Source organism: Chrysemys picta, chromosome 20, assembly GCF_011386835.1.
Source record: "Chrysemys picta bellii isolate R12L10 chromosome 20, ASM1138683v2, whole genome shotgun sequence".
In the NCBI taxonomy this organism is placed as follows: Eukaryota; Metazoa; Chordata; order Testudines; family Emydidae; genus Chrysemys; species Chrysemys picta.
The window spans coordinates 19,326,549-19,345,960 of NC_088810.1; the positions used below are offsets into that span (position 1 = coordinate 19,326,549).

Genomic DNA, 19,412 nt, shown 5'->3' on the forward strand with positions numbered 1-19,412 from the left:
CTGAGATGGCAGGAGGTGGGGATACCAGACTGTATGGACCGGTGGTTTGATCTGAGATGGCAGGAGGTGGGGATACCATACTGTATGGACCGGTGGTTGATCTGGAATGGAAATGTCCCAGGAAATTCTGTAATATTTTTCCATCTGCTCCCTTCCCCCTTGGACATCCTGCCCAGATTCTCCCTCTCTCCCCTCTGATAATCTCAACGCAGCAAGTACCAGCTCATCCAGGGGGCTCCATCCCCGGTTAGGGTCCCACCCTCGAATCCCCGCTGCTCCTGCTACTGGAGGAGCCCGGCTGGGAGATCAAGGGTGGCCACTGATATGGAAGGTGCGACTTGAAGTGACTTGTCCGAGGTCACCCAGCAAATCAGTAGCTAGTCCAGAAATAGGACCCAGGAAGCCTGTCTCCCTCCCCTGTCCTCTAACCCCTAAACTCTCTTCTCCCAGTGGGTTTATAAGCCAAGTTGCCACTTTGCCTGCTCAAGCTAGCTCCCACATCTGGGCAGGAAAGCAGGTGCTGTAATGAATTGAGATGCTAATGCCGCATGCACCTCTGAATTCATCTTCTCTGGGGAGCACCGCCTGGAATCTGCCAGCAGAAATCTGCTGGTAATTAAGGTAATTAAGAGCAGGCTTCCCCGAGAAAACCAACACTGTGGAAAGGAACGTCCAGACCCAGTGCCGGAATCCGGCCAGGCTGGTGTCTCTGCAATGGATGTGGAACAAGAGGCAGTCTGGGATCTCTTTCCCCCCCCCCCCCACCCTGCCCTAAGCAAACACGTAATTCATCTAGCCCAGGTATATGACCTGCTCCACCCGCTGCCTATCTAACTTGGTATCCTCCACTACCTGCTGCTATATTTGATCAGGCTGATGGTGCATCAGGTCTGCTTTCCTGGCTTCAGAGGACGGTGTTAAAACCTCAGCACCTTGCAGTAGGGCGCGGACGAGTCCTTCCTGACCCCCCATTCCCATTTGGCAATGAGCTTACGCCCTGAAGCATGAGGATCGCCAGCCCTTGCAGGCTCTCTCCTACTGGAAGCTGTTCTGATCCATGTTTTCTTCCTCCCTTTCCCAGCATCGGGGGCTCAATCCCCATTGTCTTCTCCTACTTCTCGGAGTTCCTAGCTCAGGAGAAGCGAGGTGAGCACCTGAGCTGGCTCTGCATGTTCTGGATGATCGGGGGCATCTACGCATCAGCCATGGCTTGGGCCATCATCCCTCACTACGGTAAGAGAAGATGGGGCTAGCTGGTGCTCCCGTCCCCCTTGTGCTGGGAAAGCCACCGTGGTCTCTCCCCTCTTGCTCCAGCAAAGACTGTGTCAAAGAATGGGTGGGTCAGGGGTTGGTAGTAATGGACTATGGAGAAGAGTGGCTGAAAATTTTCCATCCAAACTGTTTCCTGATAAAAAATTGGATTTTTTACTGAATTATTATTTTTTTTTTTTGCAAGAAGTGTCTGCTTCCCTCAGAAAATCCCGTAGTGCCTCAAAGTGGAAACATTTTGATTCAGAAATACCACCATGGTGCATCATGGGAGTTGTAGTTTGGGTGCCTCCTGTCCCCCATTTTCCTCTATGGGCTGGACTCCTGGGCCGGACTCCATCTCCCATGATGCACCATGGCTAGGGCTTCTGAAGATGCACCACCTCCCCTTTCCAAGTGGGGGGGAGACTATGGTGCATCATGGGACATGGAGTCCAGCCAGGCAGCCTGGCCTATAGAGAACGGGGCACCCGAACTACAGCTCCCATGAGGCACCAGAGTTGCATTTCCGAATTGAAATCTTTAGGTATTCAAAATTTTCCAGGGAGGGAACCCCACATTTTTTGGACCAACTTTAGCTCTGTAGCTCCTACCACTCCAGTTCACACCAGTTGTCACAGTTTAGCTGTCTGCGTGGATTGTGTTTTGCCATCCCAGCCGTTCGCACCCCCAGGCTGGCAGCCTCAGCAGAGACATCGGGTGGGCCTGAACTCCCCTCTTGCGCCTGCCCTGGGCCAGGCCACACTGGTAGTGTAGGAGCAGAGGGCATGTGTGTAGGGGGACGCTGGCCCCGAAGCTGATTCTGAGACGTGCCCCGGCTGGGATGTGGATGCTAACAACATCCAGGGCTCCTGTGTGTCAGACCAGGGGCTTTGTTATGTGCACTAGGCTGAACTGATTGCAAGAGAAGGAGTTGGGAAAGAAATTCCCTTGCCAAGGGGGCATGTTGGGGCGGCAGGCAGTCTGGGATGGCATTTAAACCCTGAGTGCCAGGTTCTGGACTGCTCCAAGGGTGTCAGTCACGCCAGCAAGGCTGTCTGCCGGCCACTGGGAGCCGGGCTCCTGCTTTGCTCCTCCCACACTCTTCCAGTTCCCGACCACACCCTCGGGATGGGAGCCGGCTTGGTTGGGGGAATCGGGGTCATGCTGGGGAGGGTGCTGTGCAGAAAGGGGGAAGCTGATGCTTAATGGGGGTAGGCAGGGAAGCCCTAAGGAGGTGGAGGAAGGAGGAAGGGGGCAGGAATGGAGACGAAGACGCAGCTGCTCCTGGTGGGGTGGAAATCTCCCCCCACGCTCCTCCACTTAAGAACCTAAGAACTTAAGAATGGTCACATTGGGCCAGACCAGTGGTCCATCTAGCCCAGTATCCTGTCTCTGACCATGGCCAGGTTTAGGGACACCCTGAGCATGGGGTTGCGTCCCTGACCATCTTGGCTAACAGCCATTGCTGGACTTATCCTCCAGGAACTGATCTTGTTCTTTTTTTAACCTGGTTGTGCTTTTGGCCTTCACAACATCCCCTGGCGACAAGTTCCACAGGCTGATGGTGTGTTGGGTGAAGTCGTACTTCCTTGTGTTGGTTTTTAATCTGCTGCCTATTAATTTCATCTGGTGACCCCTAGTTCTTGTGTCAGGTGAAGGGTAAATAACACTTCCCAAGTCACTTTCTCCCATTCATGATTTTATAGACCTCCCTCATATCCCCCCCCCACCCCAGTTGTCTCTTTTCTAAGATGAACAGACCCAGGCTTTATAATCTCTCCTCGTATGGAAAACATTCTATCCCCCTAATCATTTTTGTTGCCTTTCTCTGCACCTTTTCCAATTCTAATCTATTTTTTTGAGATGAGGTGACTAGAACTGCCCGCAGTATTCAAGTTGTGGGCGCACCATGGCATTATATAGCGGCACTACGATCCTTTCTGTCTTATTATCTATCCCTTTCCTGATGGTTCCTAATATTCTGTTCGCTTTATTGTCGGCCACCGCACATTGAGTGGAGGTTTTCAGAGAACTATCCACAATGACTCCAAGAGGTCTCTCATGAGAGAGAGGTGGTGTTGTTTATTACTTCTCATAATACAAGAACTAGGGGTTGTTCATTCAAATGAAATGAATAGGCAGCAGGTTTAAAACAAATAAAAGGAAGTATTTCTTCACACAACGCACAGTCAACCTGTGGAACTCCTTGCCAGAGGATGTTGTGAAGGCCAAGACCATAACATGGTTCAAAAAAGAACTAGATAAGTTCATGGAGGATAGGTCCATCAATGGCTACTAGCCAGGATGGGCAGAGATGGTGTCCCCAGCCTCTGTTTGCCAGAATCTGAGAATGAGTGACAGGGGATGGATCACTTAATGATCACCTGTTCTGTTCATTCCCTCCGGGGCACCTGGCACTGGCCACTGTCAGAAGACAGAATACTGGGCTAGATGGACCTTTGGCCTGACCCAATAGGGCCAGTCTTATGTTCTTATGTGAATGGTAACAGCTAATTTGGACCCCGTTGTTTTGTTTGTATAGTTGGGATTAGTTTTTCCAATGTGCTTTACTTTGCACGTATCCGCACTGAATTTCATCTGCCCTTTTGTTGCTCAGTCACCCCATTTAAGGAGATCCCTTTGTGACTCTCGGCAGTCAGCTTTAGATGTAACTGTCTTGAGTTCTACCACTTCTCACTCCTCCTCCTCCTGTTTTTCGCTCCTCTCCTGTTCCCCAGGCTGGAGTTTCCAGATGGGCTCCGCGTACCAGTTCCACAGCTGGAGGGTCTTTGTCCTGGTCTGCGCCTTCCCCTCTGTCTTTGCCATCGGCGCTCTCACCACCATGCCCGAGAGCCCACGCTTCTTCCTGGAGGTAAAGGCCGTGTGGCTCGATGTGGGGAGGGAGTCAGAAAGGACTAATCTGTGCGTGTCCGCGTTTGGGGCCCTGGGCTGGGCTGCAGCAGGATCTAAGGCAGAAAGGGGGCACTGGCTGGCTCTGGGGTATGGGGATCGGATCCTGAACTGGCCCCCAGCTCTGCTCCAACCTCCTGCAGTAGAAACTAGAGAGAGGCCAGGAGCAACGTCAGATGGGACTATCTGAGACGGGGCTTTGGGGTCACCGCCCCAGGCCTAGCAACAAACCCATCATCCTCAGTAGTGAACAGCTGCCCCAGGACTGAATTCCACCCTTGCCCCAAAGGGGGGCAATGCAGAAAGCTGGTGCTTCTGTACGAGCTCTGGGGATGGAGAGGTGGCTCCTGTACCTAGGACCTGTCAACCCAGCAGTACCTGTTACCAAATCAGCAGCTAGGAGCAGGGATGGTGCTTTGAGCCCGCTGGCAGCATGGGGCGTCCCATGGCTCTACCGTTTGCTTGGGTGACTCGTGGCCATGCCCCCGTGCACAGGTGGGGCATGATACCTGGAGAGCGGCGACACCTGGCTCAGGGCCTGGTCTGAGAGGGTTTGAGAACAGCTGGCCTAGGTGACCCTAATTCTTAGGGGCATTTCCTGCATGGCTGACCTGCCTTCAAGCCAGGAAGCATGGGGCAGTGGGGTGCCCCTTGTAGGCTGAGTTGCAGTAGCCCAGGTGCCTAGCACTGAGGGGCTCTGGAAGCGCTGGCAGTGGGGGGCAGCCTGCCCCACGCTGCCCCCTTGGATTTTCTCTTGCAGAACGGGAAGCACGACGAGGCCTGGATGGTGCTGAAGCAGGTTCACGACACCAACATGCGAGCCAAGGGCCACCCCGAGAGGGTGTTTTCGGTAAGCGCCGCTCGGTCGCTCCCCCCGGCTGCTCTGGTCCCCCGGGGCAGAGGCGAGACCTTTAGGCTAGAGGAGAGAGGGGTGAGCCAAGGAAAACGCTTGTCGGTGGTGACGGAGGAGGGTGTCGTGAGTAGGGCACTGGGCTGGGAGTCAGGAGACCTGGACCTTATTCCCGGCTCTGCTGCTGAGTTTGGACAAATCGCTCCCTCCTTGTGCCTGGGTTCCCCGCCTGTAAATAACGACGACGACCCCTAGCTCTTTCCATCAGCAGAGCAGTATCGTTGTCCCCATTTCACAGCTGGGGAAACTGAGGCACAGAGCGGGGCAGCGACGTGCCCAAAGTCACCCAGCAAGCCGGGAATAGAACATGCGTCTTCTGAGTCCCAGCCCAGTGCTCTATCCACTAGGCCATTTCCCTACCTCTTGGGGGGGGAGGGCGGGGTTGAGAGTCTAAAACCCGCTCATGGGTTATGAGGGGAATAGGGTGCCAGCTGCCTGTATTGGGCCATTGGTGGGATAGGGACCCCCCCGTGCAGGGATTGCTAATGCTATTTTTGTTCGAAATAATTTCTATCACCCCAGAAATATAACAGGCCCTGCACCATGGGCCAGCAGCAGGGCTGGAACCTGGCATCTTCCACACCAAAGCACAGACCCGACCTCCAACCCCCTGACCTAAAGGAGTAAATCCGTTAGCTGGTAGCAGTAATAGGTCATTATCCTCTATATGGGTCAGTTGCTAGAGGGTAACGTGGCACGCCGGGCCAGCATCCGACATCTAGGCCAGGATTGGCTTGAGTGAGGAGAATCTGAGCCCTAGGACGAGGGGTGCTCCCCGCTGCTAGGAGCAAGGGGGGCGCTGGACTGCGGCATCAAGGCAGAGGGTGGTGAGAGGGAACTGAGGGAGAATGTGAGAGGAGGAGATTCATTCCCAGCACGAGGCACAAAGCCGAGCGGGGTGGGGGGGAAGGAGCGGGGCTAGGGAGGAGAAGACCTGAGGGGCTCCGCTTGGATTCGGTGTGATTAGTTTTTCCAGTGAGCCAGTGAAAGGTGGGTGGGGGGCCGTGGGGACTGTCGGGCAGCAGGGGAGGGGGCAGAGGGTTGAGACGGGGTGTTTGGGGGTGGGAGAAGTACTCCGGGGCAGCCCGGTTCCCAACCTGGGAGAGGTCATCTCCCTGCAGGGGTGAGGCCCCGGCTCTCCGGTCTGCGCTGCTGCAGCATTGTGGACAAACCTGCCACCAGGGGCAGAGATCGGGGTGTAAGCTGGCACTGGTTTCCCTGGCACGGGGCGATGGGTCTTCGGCTGGTCCGCGGCCACAGGCTGGAGGGGCCGGACCGGCTGACATCTCCGCCCTCTGAGCGTCCTGCTGCCCGTGCTTTCTCCCCGCCCCGTGCCAGGGGACATCCCCGTTCTGCCCCCATGCTGCCGGTAACCTCGTCCTCCCTCCCGCCTGGCAGGTCACCCACATCAAAACCATCAAGCAGGAGGACGAGCTGATCGAGATCCAGCTGGACACCGGTACCTGGTACCGGCGCTGGATGGTTCGGATCCTGAACCTCTTGCATCAGGTAGGGCCGGCCCCTGGGGACCTTGTCATAAACCCAGGAGAGCAGGGGCCAATTCCACCCTGGTCTGGGCTACACCGGGGCTGGATTCAGGCTGGAGGACGGTTCCACACAGCCAGAATCCTCCCCCAGCGTGGCCGAGAGCTGGCAGGACGCCCCCCTTGAGGCACTTGGCCCTATGTGCTGGGCCCTGGGGGGAAGCGGGAACCTCCCCCCCCCCCGCAGATGATCAGCTTTATCAGGATGTGCCAGGCAACCTCATAGCCTGGCAGGGATTGTGGGGCGACTCTTCGGGGGTCAGAGGTCAAAGCTGAGTGAACCCTTGCAAAGCAAAGGGGATTTACCTATCCAGCAACACCGGCCTCCTTTGCCTCTGGCTGGCCTGTCCCTTGGCCGGGGCACTGCGCCCAGCGCGGGGGCGGGGGGCTTCCCCAGCTCCGCTGCTCCTCGGCTCCTCTGCCGAGAATCCGAGAGCCCTGGTCCCACAGTGACCCGGACTGGGTCCCAGTCCCCTCAGGGGATCATTCGGGCTGGATTTGAACCCGCAGCCAAGCGTGGCCACGACCGCAAGGGCGCTCTCCCAGCCCTAAGAGGGCAGGTCGTCCCCGCCCCCGTGCGGCAAGTGTGGGTTCCTGGGCGAGAGGGTTATTTGGATGGCGCTGCAGCCGGGACTCCTGTAACACACAGACCAGCATGGCAATGTCCGGGCTCTCCCCACTGCTCCCTGCCCGCGCCCTTCCCCGGCACCCACCCCGAGCTTGAACAATCCGCTCCAATGGGCTCCAGTCGGGCTGCATTGCCGCGACCGAGCAGGGAGGGGGATGTGGACGAGTCCAGCCGGGTCTCCAGGGCTGGCCACCTGCCTCGTGCGGTAGGGAGTCCCTTCCCAGCCAACCCCGGGCCTTGGGACTTGGTGAGGGGGGTCCAATGGCCACTCAGTGTCCTGTGTGTCCTAGCGCCCCCCCGGGCCCTGCTCTGCTGAAATCAATGTGCCCATCCCAACCCCCCTGTTGGCCCCTGTTCCTGCACATGCATCAGCTCGCCCTATCTGCTACTGTATTTCTCTCCATCTCTGTCTTCTTCCTCCATCGTGCCCCATCTCCCCACTCATCCCCCCGCCTCCATCTTCCCTCTACCTGTCTCTCTTCTTGGGTCTTTCCCCCATAGCCCCCCAGTCCCCAGCTGTCCCTGCTGGGAGCTGGGTGTGTCCCTGGCTGTGCCCGGCCCCCAACAGAGCTGGCGTGGCGGTGAGTGGTCCCTTCATGCTCCCCGTCTCTCCCTCCTTCAGGTCTGGAGCAACTTCCTGCAGTGCTTTGCCCCCGAGTACCGGCGCGTCACGCTCATGATGATGGCTGTGTGGTTCACCATGTCCTTCAGGTGGGATGGGCGCGGGGACCCCAGGGGGAGGGGCTGGAGAAGTGATTTTGGCCCCGGTGTTGTTTGCTCTGTGTGACTTGCTGGGTCAGTTTCTTCCTGGCTCTACGCCCAGTGCGGGAGGGGATTGGCCAGGGTCTCCTCTGAGCCACGAATTATCCCGGGCTCAGTGATGCTTCCCTGTTGCACGGCGCGAAGGCCACAACGTGCTTTGCAAAAGGTGGAGGAATCCTGTTATGCCCATGCTACAGCCAGAGAAACTGAGGCACGGGAGGGGGGGAAGTGACTCGCCAAAGGTCAGGCAGGGTGTCAGTGGTAGAGACAAGAGTGCAACCCAGGAGTCCTGACTCCCAGCCCCAACCCTGCTCTAATCTCTAGGCCCCACTCCACACACACAGCTGGGAACAAAACCCTGGAGTCCTGAGTCCCTGTCCCCTGCTCTAACCACTACATGTACTGTCTCTGTTAGGGAGAGGTGGTCACACCCGTGTAGATCTTATGAGGGATGCGAGTATAATCCATGCAGTCTGAAGGAGGGGGACGTAAGATATTGCCACTGGGAAGGGGAATGGGGCGTGCCCAGGGAGGGATTAACACCATGTGGTTAACAGGGATTTTCCAGCAGCTGGGTATCGATGTTCCCCTGAGCCACTTTGGTGCCTTATCAGACCCCCGCCCCACCCGCTGTAGGGTTGGTGCCCAGGGTCAGAGGACAGCTCTGCAATCCAGAGGGGGCACGCGCCCCCTGCTCATGCCGCATGAGGTCCTCCATGCGCTTCCCTTCTCCGGAGCTCCTTCTGCAGCAGTCAGTCGACGCCGTGCTGTGGTCGGCAACGGGTTGGCATCAGCCGCGGCTCTGGTTAGGGCCAGCAGGAGAACAGCTTTGTTTGTGGTGGAACCGAAAATGAAACTTTTCTAACTTTTCGGCAAATCGAAAACTTGAAAAAAAAACCAACAGAACATTTCAATCTGGGTTGGATCCTGCGTTGAATGGGGGGAGGTGGGGGAGCATGAGCGTTGGGGCGGGGACGGCTGGGCTTGGGGGTTGCGGGGGAGATGGCGGGAACAGCATTCTGTCCTTGCTGGGGTCTGGAGCGTTGCCGCGGAGCTGAGAAAGGAGCTGTGATAGTCAAGGAGAAGAAGGGGATGATGAAGATTTCAGCACCGTTCAGGCTGAGGCAATATTTTCAGGGCCTAAACTCCTCGGGCCGTACATCGGTGCAGACTCAGTGGAACGAGGCCGATATACCCTGGCTGGGGTTCTGGCCCAGCAACTCCAGTGGAGCTGTGACCAATTTACCCCAGCTGGGGATCTGAGTCCAGATCCTTAAAAGTATTTAGGCACCTCGCTCCCCTTGAGTTCAGTCTTGGCATCGCTGGGATTCAATATTCCATTGACTTTTAATGTAAATGGAGCAATTACCAGCATCATAAGCAGAATCAAAGGCCACCAATTTGCACAGTGGCCCTGCGAGGAGAAATCCGCCTCTTTGGCTTTTTGGGACAAAGGAGCTCAGCTGCCGCTATCGGCCGAGGCCGCGGGGAGCTGGTGAGGGCTCCAATCAGGAACCGGGTCTCTGCAATTGATCTCTGCAAAGTCCTGGTAGTTGGAGCTGGCAGAGAGGTGAGTGTCGTGGCGTTCCTCTCGCGCAATCAAGGTCCTGCTTGCGGGCGCAAAAGCGAGAGTGTCTTGCTCCTGTTCTAATTCAAGTGAACTGATTGCCCATTAACTTTAGCAAACTAATCTCTGGACTACTCCGCTAAAGCGTATTACAGGACAGGGGTGGGTCCATTATGGGGATGGTTGGATAATTGCTGAGGCTGCGCGTATTGTTCACGCGTGAGCAACACGCCAGGGAATTGGGTGCCGAGTGCTCGCAGCTCCCATGAAATCCACCCGCTGGGCATCTCTGCCAACTGGGCCCCAGGCTGGCCTATTCCTGCTGGTTGGGATGCTCACATGCCTTCGTGTCGCTTTGATGCGACGGGTCAGTTGGGTCACATGGTATCACTTCTTTTCTTCGATTGGATGAGCGAGCGTACAGGCTCCCAGTACAGACGCGGGGGTCATCAATTATTTTTTGGTCCAGGTCCACATTTCTTGGTCAAGGTTCAGACGCCAGAGAAAATAACACAACAATAATAACAAGAATGATGGTAATAAGTAAATAAGAAGATTTCGGTGCCTGTTTGAAAGCACCTGGCAGTCTGGCTTTGGCCCGCGGCCCGCCTATTGCCTACCCCTAGGCAGGCGGGGTGAGAGAGAGGACGGGAGTCAGAGACCCTCCAGTCTCCTCTCAGGCGGAGAGTTCAGATATGTCTCCAGAACGCCATGTGCCGACCCAAACCAAAACTTTTCCCCACCCTATTGCTGCCAACAAAGGCTGCCCCCAATTCTCCTTGGCGATGTCCAGAGTGGCTTTGCGTGACAGTAGCTCCCCCACCCTCTGGCACACAGCACGCTCTGGCTCCAAACCTCCCTCGTGCTGGTTGGCTTCCAACAAACAATCTGACCCCCTCCCAATGAGCCAGGAGCCCCCTGGAGCCGTGCCACACCCACTGTGCTCCCCAGCTAACAGGGCCAGACGCCAAGCACGTTCCCCCTGCCTCCCATCCAGCCTGTCGCCCCCACTCCCAGTGCACTGCTGAGCCTTTCCCCGCTACCCTGGCTTGGAGCTAATTAATGCTCCACTTCCTTGCCAGACGCTATTCGCTTGGTGTGGGATCCAGCTCGCTCCCAGAATCCGCCCCCCTCCTCCCCTGCCGGCTCCTATTCCCAGAACAGGATTTCACGCTAGGTTTAGCTGCTGTCAGAGAGGCTGGGGGGTGGCGGTGTGGTTCAGTATGAGGGAGTGGGGTGGCAGGGCTGTTTGCCGCACTCCTCGACTTTCCCGGCACAGGCCTGGCCCTGCCAAAGCTCTTACGCCCCACCTACAAGGGGGCGCCCCCAGGAAGGAGCTGTGCAAAGGGAAATCTGGGAAAGCCAGGCTAACAATGAAGAGCCCTTTCTGCAGCAGTGAGACGTGCTAGGCTGTGGAATAGTCTCCGGCGGAGAGGCGGTGGCTTCCCCATCGCTTGGGGGAATCGCCACTCACGCCCAAGCAGCCCCATTGAGTTTAGCAGCCAGAATTTGGCTCTGTGGCGGTTGTATTTAACCGGCTTCTCTGTTCTCGGCCACCTCAGCAATAGGGCCGTGTAACCAGGGCAGGGTGTCTTGTATCAGAGGGGGCTTGTATCCCAGCACAAAGCGTACAGGGCTGGTTCACATCATGTAAAGCCCCACAGAAGTCAGCTGGCTTCTCCAGGGTTATCTATCTATCTATCTATCTATCTATCTATCTATCTATCTATCTATCTATCTATCTATCCCCATACACCCCCTCTATCTATCTATCTATCTATCTATCTATCTATCTATCTATCTATCTATCTATCTATCTATCTATCTATCTATCTATCTATCTCCATACACCCCATCTATCTATCTATCTATCTATCTATCTATCTATCTATCTATCTATCTATCTATTGATCCCCATCCACCCCATCTATCTATCTATCTATCTATCTATCTATCTATCTATCTATCTATCCTCTTTTTGAACATTAAGAAGAAAGCCTATTCACTCCACATATCTCGGCAGAGGGCGGGAGCGTGATCCAGTGACTGGATTGGAGCCTGGGGATGGATCAGGACTCCTGGGTTCTGTGTCTGGGAGGGAATCTGCTCCCGTGACTGTAGTGTAGGGCTTGGAGTCAGGACTCCTGGGTTCTATCCCCGGCAGTGTTATTGACCGCACCCTGGGAAGGACTTCAGGAAGACTTTGGACTCTAGTCACTGTCCTTGGTGCTGAAGCATGGAGCTCAGTGCAGAGAATCTGCCACGAGAGTCGCTGCAGGAAAGGCCATTTCTTTCTCCCCTTCCCTCCCCCCTTTTTCTCTGAACACCCCACAGGCCCCCAGCTATGCAGGGGTCAGTACATTTTCCTGCTGTCTTTAAGCCACCATTACAGTTGGCTGGGGGCTCATCTGAATGGTTCAGGGGTCGGTGTGTGGAGCGGGCGGGGGGCCAAGCATGCCCAGCTGGTGCCCATGCTCTGGATACACACAAGATCCCAATCTACAGGGCTGCCCTCTTGATGAGCATCCCCCCCCACCACCACCACAACCCACCGAGCCCAGAGACCTCCTCCCAGCACTGGCCATCCCCCAGTGCAGGGGGAGCCAGGTGAACCCCATTCTATGGGGCAACTCTGGGGCCTTCAGGTGGCTGGTTCAAATCCACCATTGGATGGCAGAGAGCAACAAGTGTTTGGGGGAAAGGCTTGGTGGGTCTGAGCCCAGATTTAGGGGTGGGGAACCCCAGTCTCAGCCAGCCCCTTGTTGGCAGCCTCAGCACAGAGGCCAAAGACAAGATGGTCCCTGGAGAATGGATGCCCGCAGAGGGATGCTGTCAGGGCAGCGTACTGGGAAAGGATGCCCTGTTATTAGCTGAGGTTTAAGCCCCAGGTCCCGCACACATTGGAGACAGAGCCCGGACTGGGACTGAGAGACCTGGGACCCTTGTCTGATACTTAGATTGTAAGTCAAGCTGGTTGGGGATTTTTCTGAGAAATGTTTTTATGCCAAAAAAAAATTGCAGCTTCATGGAAACCGAATTGTTCTGCAGGAAAGGGGCGAGCTGATGAATTGCCCAGCTGGAAAAAGAAGTCAGAAGGATCAGAATGGGATGTTTCGACCTTTTTGAAACCAAACGTTTATTTTCCAGTCGGAAACGACTTTTTGCTTGGAAATTTAACTTAATTTATACTTTTTAAAAAGTTTCAAAAAAAAAGAAAAACAAACAGGTCAAAATGGAAATGAAGCATTTCAAAAGGATCAAAATGAAGCAGTTTGATTGACCGGAACTGCAGGGTTTTTTTCAGTTTGTGAAAAAGTTTTGAGATTTCATCTTTTCATCCTGAGTCGAGACGGGAACATTTTTCAGAAATCTCCCGGGAAACCATTTCCCACCCAGCGCTAACTGTGAGCTCCTTGGGGCAGAGCCTGAGTTTTGTTCCTTCTTTGTACAGCTCCTAGCACACTGGGCTCCTGCCCCATGACTTAGGGTGCTAGAGCTACCGTAATGCACCTAATAGCAATAACAATGTACAGCTCCTAGCACAACAGGGGTCCTAGTTCATGACTCAGGCGCCTAAGCACGACAGACAATAAGTATTGATCTCTCTCTCTCTCTCTCTGATAGTTACTACGGCTTGACTGTCTGGTTCCCAGACATGATCAAGCATTTACAGAACATCGAATATGCCTCCCGCACCAAGCTCTTCACCCGCGAGAAGGTGGAGCACTTCACCTTCAACTTCACCCTGGAGAACCAGATCCACCGCAACGGTGAATACTACAACGACAAGTGAGTGGTGGGTCATCCCTCCTCACCCCCAGGGCAATTAGCAAAAGCCCTCTTTGACCCTTGTGAGATGGGTCGAGGTGCTGGGGGGGCCGTGCTCACGGGAAAACAACCAGGTGTCCTGTCCTGGGCAGAGCCTGCAAAGACACTGGGAGGTTGGTGGGGTCTAACGTGGCTCCGTGGTTGCAGAGAATGGGCTGCATGTGCCTGCGCTGGGGGATCGCTAGTCTGGGCAGTGCCGGGAGGAGGTCTCTGGGCTCGAGGGGAGGAGGGCTGCATGAATAACTAGGTGCTGGAGGAAATGCAGCCAGACCCTCACCAGGAGTGCAGCCGGGGAGGTTGGGATCCTTTGTGTAACCAGAGCACAGGCATCAACAGGGCAAGCTTGCCCCTCACCCCGCCACACACCGACCCCTGCCTTTACGGACCCCCATAGTCCACGCAAGCCTTGAGTTATCTGCTGTCCCAATTGCAGATACTTAATTAACTCCCAGTCGTGGATACTGAACTGAGACCCACCAAACTCATTGCACAGAAGGGGTCTCCGAACATCCAGTGTCTGGCTTAGCAAGGTCCAGAAACCATTTTTGTTCCCCCGTGATGGAGGGAAACCCACACTTCCCACGCCCCCTATCCCAGTCGCTCTTGGGTCGCTCAGTCCCCGGGTTCGTGCCTGGCAGGTTCATCGGCCTCAAGTTGAAATCCGTCTCCTTTGAGGACTCCCTGTTTGAGGACTGCTACTTCGAAGACATCACCTCCAGCAACACCTTCTTCAAGAACTGCTCCTTCTTCTCCACTGTCTTCTACAACACAGGTAACTTCCTGCTGCCCTGTAACAAGTCAATGGGCCATCTAGACCGGTGGGTCTCAACCTGGCCCAATCAGCACAGAGCTGCAGCCCATGTGACATCCTCAGGGCCATAATATTGGATACGGCCCACAATGATAAATAGGTTGAGACCCCTGAGACAGTACCAGATCCACTGGGCCACACTGAGTCTGGCTTTTAGCTTCTGTCTTTACTGCAAAGGTGTGTTCTGAACTTGGGTTCGCTGACTCAGGTTAACATTGCAGTACAGACCTGGCAGTTTGGGTCAGCTGCTCAAATTCAAGTTTATAAGGCAGCCAGGGACTGAACTTGAGATACTAAGCCCTGTTAAAAGCCAAGTTGCTGTGTCTTCACTTCTATTTGAACCCGAGTTAGCTAATGTGGGTTAGTTAACCCATGTTAAGAACACACCGTATTTTGCAGTGTAGACATGCCTTAGAGACAGGCTGAAATCTCCAACACTGGACCTTGCTGGCTAATAGTATACCTCATAGGGGAGGTTCCTTCCTGACCGGCCAGCTGGTGGTCAGCTTGTGCCATGGAGCATGAGGATTAATCGCCCTTGTGTTCGCTAGCCTAACTAGCGCAGATGCTGCTTTTGGGGTCCCTGGAAGGGGAGGGCAAGCGACATGAACGTGATGTTTTTTGGGGGGGGTGTCAGTGGAGGGCAGCGTCTCAACCAGCGTGACGGGGGAACAAACAGGTGGCCTGATTCTCCACAGCCGTGCCCCCATCTGCAGCCATTTCCACACACCACTGCAAAAGGGGGTGTAAAAAGCTACCAGGCAGCATCCGGGAACCACTTTGCACCAGTGGAAATGGCTGGGCAAGGTGCCGCGTGGAGGAGGATTGGGCCAGGGCTGTTTTGTTTTAGGGCCTTAATTCCCCACCCGGCCCTCTGCGGGGCTTGAAATTGCTGCACTTGCTGTGAGGCTGCTGTTAAATATTCTCTGGGCCGTGCTAATCAGCCGCCTCGCGGTGACTCGGCACTGAATAGACCCTGATGGGCTTTGGGAGGGGAGCCCTAGACAAGGAGAGATCAGCCGCTAACCCACGTATTTTCTGAAAGGCATCAACAAACGCTGTGGAAGGGGGAGCAAATTTACCCCCCTCGTCTCCCCCCAAAAAGCCATCTTCCCCTGGGACAGATGCCGCCCCAAGGCTGGCCCTGTGTGCGAGAACAAATGACCACTCGGGACCTCTGTGTCCCACCCGCCCTGTATTGCAATGCGGCACTGACTCATTCTGCCCTCTGGTGGGCTTGGATCTAGCCATTAAAACCCAGGCGCCCGGCTGTTCATGTTGATTCTCTGGGCCAGTCTGCAAAACAGAAAAGGGTTAGTCTTGGTTACTTGGTTAATTACACCCCGGTGGCTTACAAGTCCCCTGCATTTCTATCGCCACTTCCAGCACCGCGGCATGCTGTTGAACAGTAGCTGTGTTCCACTTCAGAGGTGGCTGCATTTCAGTGGTGGGTGAGCAATCCCTGTGAAGCGTTGCTGTGTAGCCACTAAACAGCAGCCACGCTCTGTCCCAGAGGTGGCTGCTTTTCAGTGGTGGGTGGGTGACAGCTGCGCAGCGTTGCTGCGAGGCCGCTAAACAGCAGCCGTGTTGCACATGAGAAGTGGTTTGCTTTTCGGTGCTGGGTGCGCAAACCCTGGGCAATGTTGCTGTCCATCCATTAAGCAGCTGCTGCGCTCCACCCCAGAGGTGGCTGCATCACAGCCCATCTGCCCCCCCCATTGCTTGGTGGGAGGGGCAAACGGCCTGCTAATCGCTCTGCAGCTCAGTGCAAGGCCACGCCCAGTGTCGTCTTCTCCCTCTCCACAGACCTGTTCGAGTACAAATTCATCAACTCCAAAATGGCCAACAGCAGCTTCCTGCACAACAAAGAGGGCTGCCAGCTGGACTTCAGCGATGAGAACAACGCCTACATGATCTACTTCGTTAGCTTCCTGGGCACCCTGGCCGTGCTGCCGGGGAACATTGTCTCGGCCCTGCTCATGGACAAGATCGGGCGCCTTCGGATGCTAGGTGAGGGGCGGGGATGCTGCCTTGGGACTGGCAGGGGAAGTGGTGGTGTTAGCATGGGGATAGGGATAGCCTGTTCCTTCTGCACTGATCCCCCTGTAGACCCTGGCTGCAGGAGCAAAAATTGACCCCTGCCCCTTTAATCCAGCTTCCCTGTGGCTTGAAGTTGCAGCTGCCCCCTCCTGGCCAGAGAGGGTCTCCCCCTTTAACAGAAATCCCCAGGCTGGCTGCATGCCTCCTTGGTAGAGCTGGGAAGGAAAGGTTTCCCCAGCCCGTGAGAATTTTTGAGATTTCAAAGTTTCCCCCCATCCAGATTCGGGACAACAAATTTGAAAATCTTAAACATGGTCCCGAACTGAAAACCGGAATGTTTTCTTTCCGAACCCGGCCGGTGACCCGATCGTTTCCAAAGGTTTGGTTTTTAGTTCCACCTCTTCTCTTTTGAAAAGACGGGTGTTTATCAGACGCGAACAACGTTTCAAAATGAAAAGTCATTTTAAGCTGAACGACAGAACTCCTCAAATGGTTCGAAAGGGGAAATTCATCAGATTTGACCCTTTCCCACGAACAGGTTCAATGATTCCATTTTCCTACCCAAAAAAAAAGAAATGTTGATTGAAAAATTCCCAACTGGCTCTATTCCTTGACTGATGCCTGAGCTAGATCCACTTGTACCATAGGCATCAGCTGTTCCCAGTGAACCTTCTCCGCCTTGACCGGCACCGAGGGGAAACTTCTCCTTGCAGAGCAGCGGCACGGCTAGGATTCGGGCCAGTTGCTTCAGCGGCCTCTTGTAGCTGGAGGGCCTGGCAGAATTGCAGAGTCTGTGGCTCTCGCACCGGCAGAACGAAGGAGCAAGGAGAGCTGGTGGGCAGGGCAGGGAGGCTGCAGAAGAGAAGGCTCTTGCACTGGGTTGTGTGGAGGGGACGGTCAGGAGGCCTTGCAGGGCTGATGCATAGGAGAAGGTTCTTGCACCAGGCGGGTGATGCTGGCTTTGACCAGGTCCGATTCCAGCCAGGCCTGTACCTGCGGATACACCCTCCTCCCCAGCCTAACACGCCTCTCCTCGTCCTGCTGCAGCCGGCTCCAGCGTGATGTCGTGCGTCAGCTGTTTCTTCCTGTCGTTCGGGAACAGCGAGTCAGCCATGATCGCCCTGCTCTGCCTTTTCGGCGGGGTCAGCATCGCCTCCTGGAACGCCTTGGACGTGCTGACGGTGGAGCTCTACCCCTCGGACAAAAGGTACAAGTCTCCGCCTCCATTATCCACCCAAGGCAGAGCAAGTCCTGATCCCGGGATGCCCAGTCCAGACGTGGGCTGGTCCCGTGAAGCCACCTCGGGGTGGCTGAGAAGGAGGAATCCTGGGTTACCACCTCGACTGGTAGCTTTGGGAACACGATGCGGTAATGATAAATACCTGTTAGGGCCTGAAGGACGCTGCATGTTGGGGGGAGGGAAGGTGGCCCAATGGCTAGAGCAGAATGACTGGGAGTCGAGACTCCTGGGTCCTATTCTCAGCCCCAGGAGGAGAGTCTAGTGGTTAGAGCAGAAGCAAGGAGCCAGTCAGAAACTTTCCAACTAAACTTAATTTTGCTGGAAAATGCCAGTTTGGCAGAGTGAAATCTTGAGCCAAATCAGGCAGAGATTTGACCAAACCTTTGTTGAATGCCAGCTCCAGGGGATGGAGAGGCAAAGACCAGGGTGCCCCTGCCTCCCCCTGCCCCAGCTCGGTGGGACGAGCAGCACCTCTCCGGCGCTCAGGTGACCAGATGTCCCGATTTTATAGGGACTGTCCTGATATTTGGGACTTTGTCTTCTATAGGTGCCTATTACTCCCCCACCCCCTGTCCTGATTTTTCTTGCTGTCTGGTCACCCTCTCGGGCGCCCAGAGCTGGGGCGGTTCACAGGGAGGCAATGTGGTAGGGCTCTCTGCCTCTCCAGCAGTGGGCAGGACGGTACTTGTCAATTTCACAAGAAATTAACTAGAGCCTTCCCTGAGGGCAGCTGGAAAGCCAAAAAGTTCCATTTCAGTCCTTCCCAAATGGAATTTTTCCTTAATCTCGTTTCCATGAAAATTTCCACAGTTTTGACATTTCAGCCTGCTGTGGGAGGGCACATTTTGATTAATAAGATTCGGACTTTTCAGCTTGGAAAAGAGACGACTAAGGCGGGATATGATAGAGGTCTATAAACTCATGACTGGTGTGGAGAAAGTAAATCAGAAAGTGTTATTTACTCCTCCTCATAACACAAGAACTAGGGGTCACCAAATGAAATGAATAGGCAGCAGGTTTAAAGCAAACAAAAGGAAGTATTTCTTCACACAACGCACAGTCAACCTGTGGAACTCCTTGCCAGAGGATGTTGTGAAGGCCAAGACTGTAACAGGGTTCAAAAAAGAACTAGCTAAGTTCATGGAGGATAGGTCCATCAAGGGCTATTAGCCAGGATGGGCAGAGATGGTGTCCCTTGCCTCTATTTGCCAGAAGCTGGGAATGGGCGACAGGGGATGGATCACTTGATGATTACCTGTTCTATTCATTCCCTCTGGGGCATTGGCCACTGTTGGTCTGTGTACTAGAATACTGGGCTAGATGGACCTTTGGTCTGCCCCAGTATGGCCTTTCTTATGTTCTTAAAACTGGACAAATTTTCACAGAAAGGAAGCCCCCCCCCCCCCCTTTTTCAGCCAGTTCTAGTCCCAGCTCTGGGTGGGGAGCGGTGTCTACTGGGCAGAGTAGAGCACTGGGACACAGGACTCCTGGGGGTCCTCTTCCCACCTCTGCTGCTGCCTGGCTGCACAGACCTGTGACTTCCTCTTGCTGTACCCCTGTTTTCTCATCTGTGAATTGGGCACTGACTGTAGAGTGAGCCCCGGCATGGGCCAATTTGACTCGGAGAGGGGGACCAGTGAGGAGATCTTATGCCACATTCCCAAGAGCCAGCAATCATAGTTTAGCTGGACCAGGCCTACGCTGGCACGCTGAGCCTGCCGGCTGGCATCCCCTGCATTTGCAATCGGTTCTCAACCCCTCTCCCTGGGCTGCCAATTTGTCCCGCCCCCCCTCCTGAGATGCCAGGGGTTCCCCATAAACCTTTGTGCTTGGGGAAGCCCCACAAAGGATTCTGGGAGCAGATCAATATTTGCATGGTGGGGGCGGGCGAGGCTGCAGGTTTGAGGCTGAACATGCGGAG

At 55.0% G+C, this 19,412-nt stretch overlaps 1 protein-coding gene across 2 annotated transcripts in view; it reads left to right on the forward strand.

The window, feature by feature from the left end:
- Window positions 1-19,412, forward strand: part of SV2A (synaptic vesicle glycoprotein 2A) — a 54,678-nt gene that overhangs the window by 30,680 nt on the left and 4,586 nt on the right. For both annotated transcript variants that reach the window (XM_005293643.5, XM_065574082.1), the window contains 9 exons: window positions 1,082-1,233; window positions 3,990-4,123; window positions 4,922-5,011; window positions 6,470-6,580; window positions 7,866-7,954; window positions 13,197-13,361; window positions 14,039-14,172; window positions 16,018-16,221; window positions 17,299-17,458. In XM_005293643.5, coding sequence (XP_005293700.2) covers window positions 1,082-1,233; window positions 3,990-4,123; window positions 4,922-5,011; window positions 6,470-6,580; window positions 7,866-7,954; window positions 13,197-13,361; window positions 14,039-14,172; window positions 16,018-16,221; window positions 17,299-17,458 — 1,239 coding nt within the window. The remainder of the gene's footprint in view (window positions 1-1,081; window positions 1,234-3,989; window positions 4,124-4,921; window positions 5,012-6,469; window positions 6,581-7,865; window positions 7,955-13,196; window positions 13,362-14,038; window positions 14,173-16,017; window positions 16,222-17,298; window positions 17,459-19,412) is intronic.